Raw genomic sequence first — 13,226 nt, 5'->3', positions numbered from 1 at the left:
TGGAAACAAAGTCATAAAAGTGACATAAAATGCCTTTAAAGAGAGCCATAAAATAGCCATAAAATTCTTTTAAGGCATAGAAATGAGAGGCATCTAACATTACCCATATGTTATTAGGGATGCCAAAAACTCGTACCTATGACTTTGCTAAAATTCATATGGGTATGGGTACAAAGTTACAAATGAGTACGTGTAAATTTTATAAACGAGCTTTTTAAAATGAGTTTAAAATCTGTGCGTTGACAATGTAAAGTTTTTTACACTGCAACACATCATCTACCATTGATTTGTATTACTTTTGTTTAAGAGTCAATGGTGATTAATAAATCAATGGTGAATGATTGACTGACAGTGTAAAAATATTTACACTATCAATATATACATATTTAATTCTTTTAAAATAGTCGTAATACATAGAACCAGACACGAATAATATAATACCATATATGTGAGTACCCATATTTATATAATTATTATATCACTGTTAATAAAATACATACTACAATGTTTCTCTGTTTCAATCTGTTTTCTTTTCCTTTCTGTCTTTTAAGCCTATAAATGTTTCAATCCATTATCATTTTCTTTCTCTATCTTCCTTTGTTAAAGTGGTTTATATGGTATCAACTTTTCTACCTCGGCAGTAAGCAATTTGAGAGCATAAAAGTATCTAGAAAATGCAGGAAAGTTGTTCGAAATTCATTTTTTTTGTTATCAGAAATACATTCGGCATTAAACCTACAAGTTGGCGTGTTCGCGGTCCATTTGTATCGGTTTTTAAGCAAAAAATGATCTCATCCAAACACAAATTAACACGCGGTCTGGATCGGTCTGGTCTGTTTATATTAAGATGTCCGATCCAATCTGATCCAAATATAATATGCTTTCGGTTCGATTTGGATCGGTTTTTTTTATAAAATATTAAAATTGCACTTATATTCAAAAATCATAAAAATGACTAAATATTAAGCATAAAACAACAATAAAAATAGTGTTCAACAACATTCAAACAACAGTAAAATGTGTGCAACAATAGTATAAATATACAACATAATAAAATAGTAATAAACAATAAGACAATAATAATAAAAGTTAAAAATAGTAACAACAATATATAAATAATAGCAAGACAACAAAACAACAAGATATCAATAACAATAATATGAGCACTATTAATGTAACAATGTTCCACCGATGATTAATAACAATAATACTTTCACAATAATAAAACTGATAATAAAACACACAGTCAGAATAACACTTGAATCCTCTTTATTTGGTTGTGGATTGGTTTAAGTTCTAAAAAAATGTATCAAATATAATCAATATGATTTAAAACATAGCAACATATATATAAGTGTGTTACAGAATATAACAAATAAAATATAGGTACAATTTTGGAGTTGAGACTTAACATTAAGTTTGGAAGACACTTAAAAATATTACACACTTAAACTTTACATATTATTTCAGTTTGGTCTGGATTGGTCTGAACCCAAGAGGTGAAACCAAAATTTGGACCGAACCAATCGGTCTTTAAAAAATAAGTCCAACACAATCCAAATTCATTTAGTTTTTGCAATTTCGGTCTATTTTAGACCAATTTTCAATTTTATTGTTGAAATGATCAGGATTTGAACACCCTACCTACATGTACCCAATATATAGGTGGGTAACTAAAAATTGCAAAAAACACATACATAGATACTTCTATGAATATGGTATGAGTGACACTCTCCTTTTTCAAAATGTATAGCGAGCATGTATTACCCATGTCAGTTCATATCAATTATCATCTCTATTTATTATCTATAAGTCATGTATTAAATATTATAAACTCTTAAATAAAACTAGAGAAAAGATGTATTTATTGACATTAATAATATTTTTCATATTGTCAATATATTAATTAATATTTATTTTAATTATTATTAAATCTTAAATAAAAATAATACAAATAAATGATGAATGATATATTATTTGTATATATATATTTATAATGTCAAGCTCTTTATAACTAATTTTCTTAAATAGTATGAAGGATGTATATATATATATATATAGAAAATTTTGGTTGGTTAATGCAAAGTCCGTATCAATTCCCATTTCTTAAAACCCCTCTCTTTGCAACTCAGTCTTAAACCTTATCTCCTTTTTCTTCTTCCTTCTTCATTTCTCTCCATAGAGCATAGACAAGTTATACACTTTTCTTCTTCTTCATTCATGGATTCTCATTCTTCTCTTTATCTCTCTGACCAATCTCTTCAAACCTCTTCCACTGACCACAACCTCGTTAATGGCTCCGAGAGTGATGGTGATGACTACGATGATGATTTTGATACTGAGCCCCCAAAACCCATTCTCGTACCCCCATATGCGAATTATCACAAAAGTCAAGGTTTTGTTGATGACCCTTCTCTCAGTTTTACTCCTAAGTCTCAGTTCATTCCTATTGCCAAGGTAACACTCGATGATGATGTTTCTGAGGAGGAGGAGGAGGATGTGTTCGTTGAAGCTTCTACTGATGATAATAGTTTTCAGACTGCAGATTTTGAAGGTGGTTCTGCTTTGGAGAATGGTGTTGATTTGCATGATGATAAGAAGGATGAGAAGCTTGTGAATGAAGAAAGGGAAGAAGAAAGGATTGAGCTTTTAGAAGATAGGAAGGTGGGTGGAGGTGTAGACAACAATACCCTCAGTGGTGAAAATGGTAATTCTGATTCTTTGGGTGTAGGATTAGAACATGATGATGATAAGTCTAAGTCTGTTGTTGAAAACAATGATGATGTTGTGGATAAGAATGATGCAGTTATATTTAATAGCAGTGATGTTGTTGATAAGAATGATGGTGATGTTATTGATAAGAACGATGATGATGTTGTTGATAAGAATGTTGGTGATGTTGTTGATAAGAATGTTGGTGATGTTGTTGATAAGAATGATGGTGATGTTGCTGATAAGAATGATGGTGATGTTGTTGATAAGAATGATGGTGATGTTGTTGATAAGAACGATGATGATGTTGTTGATAAGAATGATGGTGAAGTTGTTGATAAGAATGGTGATGATGTTGTTGATAAGAACGATGATGATGTTGTTGATAAGAACGATGGTGAAGTTGTTGATAAGAATGGTGATGATGTTGTTGATAAGAACGATGATGATGTTGTTGATAAGAATGATGGTGAAGTTGTTGATAAGAATGGTGATGATGTTGTTGATAAGAACGATGATGATGTTGTTGATAAGAATGATGGTGAAGTTGTTGATAAGAATGGTGATGATGTTGTTGATAAGAACGATGATGATGTTGTTGATAAGAATGATGGTGAAGTTGTTGATAAGAATGGTGATGATGTTGTTGATAAGAATGATGGTGATGTTGTCAAATTTAATAGTGATGGAGACCCCATTGTGGAAAGTGTACAAGTTAATGTGTCGGAGCCTAGTGGAGTAACTGTTGTTGGAGATAAGCTGGAACAAGATGAGGAGAAGGAGTCTGAGATTAAAGGGGTGGAAGTTCCGGCTCTTGGAATTAGCCTGGATAATGGGTTTAATCCAATTGAGCAGGTAGGTGGTGAAGATGTTCTTGATAATGATATTAAGGTTGCAAGAGTGGATACTGAGTCTAGTCAGATTGTTGACACTGGAGTTGATGATGTGAAGAATGGTGACGTTGCTCCTCTTCAGAAGGACGAAAGTGTGGAGGCCGTACAAGATGACAGAAAAATTGAGGGTCATGCTGATGAGGGGGGAAATGGGACCAATACTGAGGAGTCTGAGATTGAAGGGGTGGAAGCTCCGGCTCCCGATATTAGCTTGGATAATGGGTTCAGTCCAATTGAGCAGGTAGGTGGTGAAGATGATCTTCATAATGATAATAAGGTTGCAAGAGTGGATGCTGAATCTCGTCAGATTGTTGACACTGGAGATGATGATGTGAAGAACAGTGGCATTGCTCCTCTTCAGAAGGATGAAAGTTTGAAGGCCGTGCAAGATGACATAGACATTGAGGGTCATGCTATTGAGGGGGGGAATGGGGCCAATATTGAGGAGTCTGCGATTGAAGGGGTGGAAGCTCTGGCTTGTGGCATTAGCCTGACTGATGAGTTTGATCCACCTGAGCAGCTGGATGCTGCAGATGTTTTTTATCGTAAGATTGCAGATGTGGATGCTGAGTCTGGTCATAATGCTGGTCCTGGTGTTGACGATGATGATAGTACTGGATATGATGGGCATAAGAATGACATTGCTCCCCTTGAGGGTCATGTTGTGCAAGATGACGTTAACATTGAGGCTCATGCTCATGCGGGGGAAGTTCATAGAAATATTGAAGCCTTTGGCGAGGTCGATGAGGAAGAATATGGTGATGATGACAAAGAGTTTGGTAGTATATTAGATAGGCTGAGTGAAATAAATTTTTTTGAAAAACAACGTCATGGTGTTGGAGAGATTGATGGTTCTGTGTTGGATAGCGATGGTGAAGAAATGAACTTTAGAAGCTTCGATGCTCCCAAGAATTACTCGGAGGAGGAAGAGCAACATGGTGTTGATGAGAGTACAAGGGATCAGAGAATTGATGGCCAGATTGTGACTGACTCTGATGAAGAAGTGGACACTGATGATGATGGAGGTGACAACGAGATGTTTGATAGTGCTACCTTGGAAGCTCTTTTGAAAGCAGCATCAGGCGCGGGACAAGATGGTGGAAATATCACCATAACTTCTCAAGATGGATCAAGGCTTTTCTCTGTTGATCGCCCTTCAGGTTTGGGACCATCACTCCTATCTGGTAAGCCTGTTGCACGACCAAATCGTGCTAATTTTTTCGCTCCTTCCATTAATAGAGCTGGTACAGATTCTGATATCAATTTAAGTAAAGAAGAGAAAGATAAACTGGAGAAATTGCAGCAAATTAGAATAAAATTCTTAAGACTGGTTCAGAGACTTGGTTTTACGACAGAAGAATCAATAGCTGCTCAGGTGCTGTACCGGTTGACACTTGTTGCAGGGAGGCAAACTGGTCAAATATTTAACTTAGATGCTGCAAAGGAGAGTGCTTCCCAGCTTGAAGCCGACGGAAGAGATGATTTGAATTATTCAATAACTATACTGGTTCTTGGGAAAACAGGTGTAGGCAAGAGTGCTACAATAAATTCAATTTTCGGGGAAACCAAGACCAGCCTTTCTGCATATGGTCCTGCTACAACTAAAGTGACAGAAATTATTGGGATGGTTGATGGGGTGAAGATAAGGGTTTTTGACACACCGGGTCTGAAGTCTTCTGCATTGGAACAAAATGCCAATAGAAAAGTCTTATCTATGATTAAGAAGATGACAAAAAAATCTCCACCTGACATTGTCCTCTACGTGGATCGCCTGGACCTTCAAACTAGGGATCTGAATGATCTTCCATTGTTGAAGTCAATTACAAGTGCCCTGGGTCCATCAATCTGGCGGAATGTTATAGTTTCGCTGACCCATGGTGCTTCTGCTCCTCCGGATGGGCCATCTGGTGCCGCATTGACTTATGATGTATTTGTTGCTCAAAATTCTCATATAGTTCAACAGACAATTGGACATGCTGTTGGCGATCTACGCCTTATGAATCCAAATTTGATGACTCCAGTTTCTCTTGTTGAAAACCATGCTTCTTGTCGGAAAAATAGAGGTGGACAGAAGGTGCTTCCTAATGGTCAACCCTGGAGACCACTGTTGTTACTTTTATGCCATTCAATGAAGATTCTTTCCGAGGCTGGTAACCTTTCAAAACCTCAGGAGCCATTTGACCAACGAAGGCTCTTTGGGTTCCGTACCCGCTCCCCACCACTTCCATACTTGTTATCTTGGCTACTGCAGTCACGCACGCATCCAAAACTTTCTCCTGAGCAAGGTGGTGTTGACAATGGCGACTCTGATGTTGAGGCTGACTTGTCTGATTCTGACTTAGATGAAGATGAAGATGAATATGACCAGCTCCCGCCATTTAAGCCTCTCAGGAAGGCTCAGTTTGCTAAGCTTAATAAAGAACAACAAAAAGCATATCTCGAGGAGTACGAGTACCGGGTGAAACTTCTTCAGAAGAAGCAATTGAAAGATGAGTTAAGAAGGATGAGAGATATGAAGAAAAAAGGTAAAACTAATGCTAAGGATTATGGTTACCCGGAAGATGGTGATCAGGAGAATGAAGCTCCAGCTGCTGTGCCAGTTCCATTGCCTGACATGGCCCTGCCACCATCCTTTGACAGTGACAACCCGGCCTATAGATACCGTTTCTTGGAACCAACTTCCCAGCTTCTGACAAGGCCGGTGCTAGACACCCAGAGTTGGGACCATGATTGTGGTTACGATGGTGTGAACCTTGAGCAGACTCTAGCCATTATCAATAAATTCCCCGCTGCTGTTAGTGTCCAGATAACAAAGGATAAGAAAGATTTCAATATCCACTTGGATTCCTCAGTTGCTGCAAAACACGGAGAAAATGGATCAACCCTGGCAGGATTTGACATTCAGAATATTGGACAGCAGCTAGCATACATTGTTCGAGGAGAGACAAAGTTCAAAAATTTCAAGAGAAATAAAACAGCTGCTGGGTTGTCTGTGACATTTTTAGGTGAAAATGTGTCCACTGGTCTGAAAGTGGAGGATCAGATAGCTCTAGGGAAACGCTTGGTGTTGGTGGGTAGTACAGGGACTGTGCGGTGTCAAGGTGATTCTGTTTATGGCGCCAATGTTGAAGTGCGGCTCAGAGAGGCAGATTTTCCAATCGGCCAGGACCAGTCTTCATTGAGCCTTTCTCTCGTGAAATGGAGAGGAGACTTGGCTTTAGGGGCCAATTTTCAGTCCCAGTTTTCACTTGGACGAAGTTATAAGATGGGTGTTCGTGCTGGATTGAACAACAAGCTCAGTGGACAGATCAGTGTGAGAACAAGTAGCTCAGACCAGCTGCAGATTGCACTTATTGCTATTCTTCCAATTGCTCGAGCTATCTACAAAAACTTCTGGACTGGGGCTAGTGAGGATTATTCAATCTATTAAAATTGTTATTTTGCTTATGTTACTAGTTAAGGAACTAGGGTAGGAGTTAATCATTTCATGTTCTTGCTTCTTTCCCTGAATATCTTTAATAATGTTTTAGTTTTGTCTAGACTTTTAAATCTCCTGCTACAATGCTGTGCATTTTGTGTGCTCATAAATTGTCCTGAAATTGAGATGGAACCTAAAGGGATTTCATTCAGAATTGTTTTGTTAGCTTCTCTTTGAATAATGTTAATGTTAGGTTATACTGTTTTCCCTGATTTCCCTCTGCTTTGTACTGGAAGTTTTGTTTATTGGTTGTATATTATAACCTGCTACCTGCTAGTTATACTACTTAGCTGAGAAATATCTGAATATGAATAGGCTAATATGCCCAGTGTGATTAGATGAAAATATGGCGTACATAAGATCGTATTTTGTTTGTTTTCTTTTCTGTACCTATTTATGGTTTCTCCCCGCTTGTCTTGCTATCTATGACGCGATACATCAATTACTACAAAATAATGCAGGACACATATATGTTGCTTATGAGTTATGAGATATACTCAGTTACTATTAGTGCAACATGGTTTGCCTAGTGCATATTAATTGCTGTTGCTATGTAAAATGTGCAAAAGTTGAGGTACAAGCATGAATATTGCATTTTATTTTTAGTTGTGGACTACTTTCATGTTGGATATTTTGCAATCAGGAATCAACTGTATATGCTACTTGAATTATATAAAAAAGGGTGGCCCAATACACGAGTCTCCCACTTAGTGGGATATGAGGTGGGTAGATGCATGCAACCTTATCCCCGCTAACATACAGACTGTTTCTAGGATCTGAACTCGTGAGCTCATGGTTAGTTGGTCGCTAAGCAATAACCTTACCATTGTGCTCAGCTCACCACCCTCTTTACTCGAATTATATGCACTGCATATTAGATGTGTTTGCTCCATGTCCCTAATTTCTGTGGTCCCCCCCTGTTGAAGAATTATAGTTGTTGTGTACTTGAGGTGACTTCCAGATGTAAAAGATTTAATTTTCCTTCTTCAACTCATACTATGAGAACCGATGAACAACTGCAAGAAATCACAAATTGACAGCATAGTTGACCATTAATGATACCCATATCTTAAAAGTTTTGGTCTGCTGTATCATATATACTGGCTGTGTTATGATTATTTGTTGGGTTTACTTGAGTGTGAAGTCCCACATTTGATATGCGGGGAGGAATGAAAGAGTTTATAAGAAGGAAAGACCTGTGGAACTAATGCCTTAAAGTTTTGATTCGAGACGTGTGTCTCACTTATTTAATGAAGAACAAGAATATTATTAGAAAGAATGAAAGAAGAATAAGAATTGAGATGTACAAAAGGTCCCACGACCTTTCCCCAAAAGGTCCCACGACGTTTTCCCTGATTCCACAATCAGAATTTACTTCCCAATTAACTCCCCTTCCTCCAAGAGACTAGTTTCTTATTTATAGCCTAACTAACAAACTATTATAGAAAGCCTAACAAACTAAATGCTTAGGGATACTTTAGTAAATGTGTTACAATTAGAAAATCTCTAACTAGACTTACATATTTCCCCTTCTATACACATTTTTAATGATAGGCTTAGGCCTAATCTTATCACAGAGCCGATGATTCGGCTGGGTCTCACTTGTGACTCTTCACTCTTCCCATACTCATATAACAATGGAACTCCATGGTGGTTGGAGGCTCCCCGCTTGCAGTCTGGTCCAACATTATTTCTGTTACTATCTTTGAGTTGTTAGCATAGTGTAATAATGAAAGACTCCTTTAAAGTGAGTTTTTAGTAAGAATGCATGAAGTTAGTCCTTAGAGATCATTTAATGAGTTGAGATCTCCATGCACTTTACCAAATCAAGAATGAAAACATCCTTACTTGCTTACTTAACACAAGCTCATTTTAGAGGATATTGATCCTTTATCTTAGTATATGCTATATGCTATTGGTTTCAGGCATTTTTTTCCTTTTCTTTTTTTCCCTCTCATCCTCTTTGTATTTTTGACTCTAGCATGTCCTTCTAGTATTCTATTGTAAATGCTTATTTTGCTTCCAGTTTTGAGCAGAATGTTGTTTGTACCTGAGTTAGCCAATTATGATAGTTTATATTATTTATAACTTGTGTAGAAATATCTTGCTCTTCCTTTCTGTAAGTATAATGCAATAGTCAGTGAATAAAAAGTTATTTCAAAGGGTACTTCAAACATACAAGATGTAAATGATAGAATGGGGATGACAGAAACTGCAACCTTTGTGTTTCAGTGAATGAAATTATTCATCTCTCTTAAAACAAGATATGGTGTCAGATGACTCTTCCTGATCTTGATGCCTATAAAGTTTCATTAACATTAATTTTTCAGAGTATTACTTAAAAATATGAATGGGTATTACAAGGTTTGAATAGATTAGTATTTTGTAGTTTGGCTAAAGTAATTTAATAATGGACACTTCTTAAAAGTTAAAAGAAGTTAGTAAAAAAATAGAACAGATAATGAACATACAAAGACTTCCCTTCAACTTAAAACCCCACTTATATAGTTCACTTGATATAAACTCATCAACCACCTTCATAATATCAAATAACCTTACTATCTTTGAATAAATATCGATAGACATGCACTTTAGTCCAAATTCTTGATTTTAAATATGTTATAGATATTAGTATTGTATATTTGGTTTCACTTAAACACGAGTAATTGAAGAAAGGAAATTATTGAGATGAGAGTCAAATTATTGTTTGTTGTTACTAAATAATAGGTGAGTTGAGCTTAAGGGAAGCCCAAATGAATTTGAAGGCCCATTATCAAAAGCAGCATATGAATGAATGAGTATATGCTAATTCACTCAGTAATATTTGCTTCAATAAGCAATGGACGAATTATCAGAGAAAGAATCTCGGAAAATGGGTTCACAAGAGATTTCCAATGAATTCAAAACCCTAACGAATTCTCAAGATCTCAACACCCTTAACCATTTGCAACACACCATGTATTTAATTTACATTTTATTCTCTTCTTTTACAATTTTATTATTGTTATAATGATCTTAATTCATCATTTTTCTAATAAATCTATAATTATTGTTGATTTGAATTTCTTCAGATTGGGAAGGTTACAGGATAGTAATGCTGTACTTACACACTTTAATGATTTCTCTGAACACTGTTTTGCTGAGATTTCTGGAGATATCAATAGAAACACTCGTGTTTTGAAGTCTGTGAAATCTGATCTGGATTATATTTTCCAGAAACTAAGGTAATTTATCATTTAATATAATATAATTGAATTGAATCACACCTTATGTGATATTAATTTCGGATATGGGTGATTAGTTTGACCCTTATGAACTGAATGATACTCTTTTTATATGGTATGAAATAAATTTTGGAAAGGGGAGAAACAAGTCTACTGTTGCTGGAAAAAGAAAAGCTTAGTTTAGCATACAGGAATTATTATTTTAATTCATAATAGTTTGTTTTTGTGTTGGGAGAGTTTGTTCTGCATGGTAAGTTGAAAGGGCTCTAGCTTTTGGTCATTCATTAAATCTATATTTTAGGGAAAGTTAGTTTTCGGCACGTAAAGTGACACTGAAGGTCTATCACCTTTATAATAGCATTTTACCTTTAAACTTGAGTATGAGATTGATTGAAGGAGATTCGTGCAAGCTTGGTTCTGAGAACTGTGAGCTAACTCATAGGATCCAGTGTATAAGTGAAATAAATGAGCTAACTCGCATTAAAAATTGTTTGAGTTTACTTTAGTTGACTCGGATAAACTCTGATAGGATTGGGTTCACGAGTTTATGCTGCTTTAAGTATTTATCAATGGATATGGCATCGTTTTATAGCGTTATTGGCTCCAAAACATTAATGCACATGACAAAAACCCAAATTGTTCTCTATTCTCTGCCCGTCCAGGGTGTTGTTGCCTCCCAGTTCTACAATCTTCTATTATCTTACCTTGTAAATTTTGTATACTTTATTATTAAATTTAAATGTCAAATATTACCTTTGGTGTCAAATATTACTTTTGGACATATTATTATGTATGTTTCAATGTTGTAAGGATTATGAAGAAATGGTTGTTGGGTCTGCTGGTGGTTGTGATGGCAATGGTGGTGTTTGGATGTTGTGACTGATTTTATTTTCATTTTTAAAATAAGTTTCCAAGTTGAGTTTACCTCAACTTTAAGTTTAGGTATATTTGTTAGTTTCACAACCTTGTGTGTAACCCTTCTTCCTTCTTGGTCTTGTTCCTATCCGTCTACTTGCGAATTGGGTTTTGGAGAGGAATGAAAGGAAAGGGAAAGCTTTAGAAGCATCTCACAAGTGTATTTCATGACTCAAAAACCGAAGTCACAAACATTACTTTTGATCAATATATACACCTATACAAGATCATGGGAATTGATCAAGCCATCATGGTTCTCATGTCTCCCTCCATCTAATGGAAGAAGAAATTCAAGGATTTCAAATTATAGCCACTTTCGCAGATATTGTCTCTTTCTTTGATTGCCCGAAAGAACTTCCTGTCTCCTATGGTTGATCTTCATGGAAACCAGTTAATGTATCCTTTAATTGGTTCTGCCTTTTTCTCACTTTGTGGGCTCCCACTCTAGTACCGAACTTCTAGCTTGTTTGTAATTTTTCTTTTTTGTGTTAATTAAGGGTATCCACTCACCCTATCAATAAGGAACTAAACTCTTTCATGGTGCGTAACTACTCCTCCCAGAAAGTGTCGCTCGTAAGAATTGAACCTTTACATTTGGTCTTATACGATATATTGAATCTTACATCACTAGATTAAGTCCTTGCTGGTAGTTTGTCAGTATTTCTATCACAGCTAAGTTTACGTTTATATATAGATTCCACTGATATCCCTAATACCTTACGAGTTGCATTCTGATAATTCATACATTGTCTTGAATCATTACACTCAAGAGTCGTGGTCTTGATCACGTAAGCATAAGGTTTGTCCACTGCTGTAACACACTTCAAGTGGTTGATTTCTGTATCTTTTTATTTTAATCCGAGATATCGACTTTTAGGGTTTAGGGTTTGTCGAATGAATTGATTGGCTTGCCAATTAACTATTGCTGGTAAGTAGGTCAAAGGAACAAAAGTGATTATTCTTTTTAGACAAGAGTGGAGTCTACTACCCACTTATGCTGTTTGAGAGAAGATGCTTAGATGCAGTACTAGCATGTAAAAATGTAAAGTGCTCCAAGTATTGTAGGTTCCTATGTATGGAGGATTCTACCATGCATCCCCACAACTTGTGCTTGGAGAACCCTCTTACTTTACCTACAATCCAAAAATTAACCCTTTATCTACCGACACTCTCACGCCCCTTCCTCCACCTTCACATAACATCATGAACACCAGCGACAATCTGGTTACCACCATGATGGTTGCACTTCATCCAGCAGGCAGGGCACCAGAAGTGTTAGTGCCTCCTGCTGGCTGAAGCACTCCTTCAGTGAAAATCAGCCATAGCTCCTTGTTCAAATTAATGTAGTATCACTTGAATATGCATGACTTTAATAAACGCGGCCAGCACAGCTTGCAATGTACCAAATGCCATAAAATAGTTTAGTGTTTAGAAAGAAGTCAATGACTAAGGTTCCATAAACATTCCAAAATTTGATAAGAGGAAGACAATGGAGCAGGACAAGGATGGGTGTTGAAACATTAGTAAATGAAGATGTTAAAGGTGATGTTCTTAATAATGTGAAGGATTGATGAATGGGTAAAAAGAAGGGTCAATGACACCCCCTATGTAGATGAAGATGATGACAAAACGGGTCTTGGTTTTATGTCTGAAACCATGGATGCACAAATGAATTTCAATTTAGGCTGTTCATTTCAATTTAGTTAAAGTTTCCTTTTTTTGGACTATTTGTGTTTATTAGGAATTTCAATGTGCATTGGAAGAACCTCCTATTTTCTCATTTATTAATGTCGATCTCCTTTCTAACAGAAGCATGAAGTCAAAAATTTCAGCAACCTATCCGGATGCGTTTCCTGAGCATTCAGTGAATGAAGTGACTGACCGGAGACCAGATCTTGAAATGCCAAAGTAACAAGACTTTATTGGATCTTGACCGGAACACATTTTAGAACAAGAAAGTCATATATGGATTTCCCCATTTCAGGTAATGAAATGTTCATGTAT

At 36.2% G+C, this 13,226-nt stretch overlaps 2 protein-coding genes across 3 annotated transcripts; both read left to right on the top strand.

Annotated features, from left to right (window-relative positions):
- Positions 2,118-7,303, top strand: LOC109348318 (translocase of chloroplast 159, chloroplastic-like). Of its 2 annotated transcripts, XM_019588715.1 has the most exons (3): positions 2,118-2,595; positions 2,668-2,863; positions 3,371-7,303. In XM_019588715.1, the coding sequence occupies exons 1-3, from the start codon at positions 2,221-2,223 to the stop codon at positions 7,033-7,035; spliced, it is 4,236 nt and encodes a 1,411-aa protein (XP_019444260.1). In that variant the 5' UTR covers positions 2,118-2,220; the 3' UTR covers positions 7,036-7,303. The 2 variants fall into 2 exon arrangements, with proteins under 2 accessions (XP_019444260.1, XP_019444253.1); XM_019588708.1 differs by having other exon boundaries at positions 2,668-7,303.
- On the top strand, positions 9,897-13,215 carry LOC109348308 (kxDL motif-containing protein 1). Its single transcript, XM_019588696.1, has 3 exons — positions 9,897-10,041; positions 10,155-10,307; positions 13,032-13,215. The coding sequence occupies exons 1-3, from the start codon at positions 9,923-9,925 to the stop codon at positions 13,132-13,134; spliced, it is 375 nt and encodes a 124-aa protein (XP_019444241.1). The 5' UTR covers positions 9,897-9,922; the 3' UTR covers positions 13,135-13,215.

This window comes from Lupinus angustifolius, chromosome LG01, assembly GCF_001865875.1.
Source record: "Lupinus angustifolius cultivar Tanjil chromosome LG01, LupAngTanjil_v1.0, whole genome shotgun sequence".
Classification (NCBI taxonomy): Eukaryota; Viridiplantae; Streptophyta; class Magnoliopsida; order Fabales; family Fabaceae; genus Lupinus; species Lupinus angustifolius.
The sequence above is the reverse complement of the archived record's forward strand: the minus strand, read 5'-3'. Positions and strand labels throughout refer to the sequence as shown.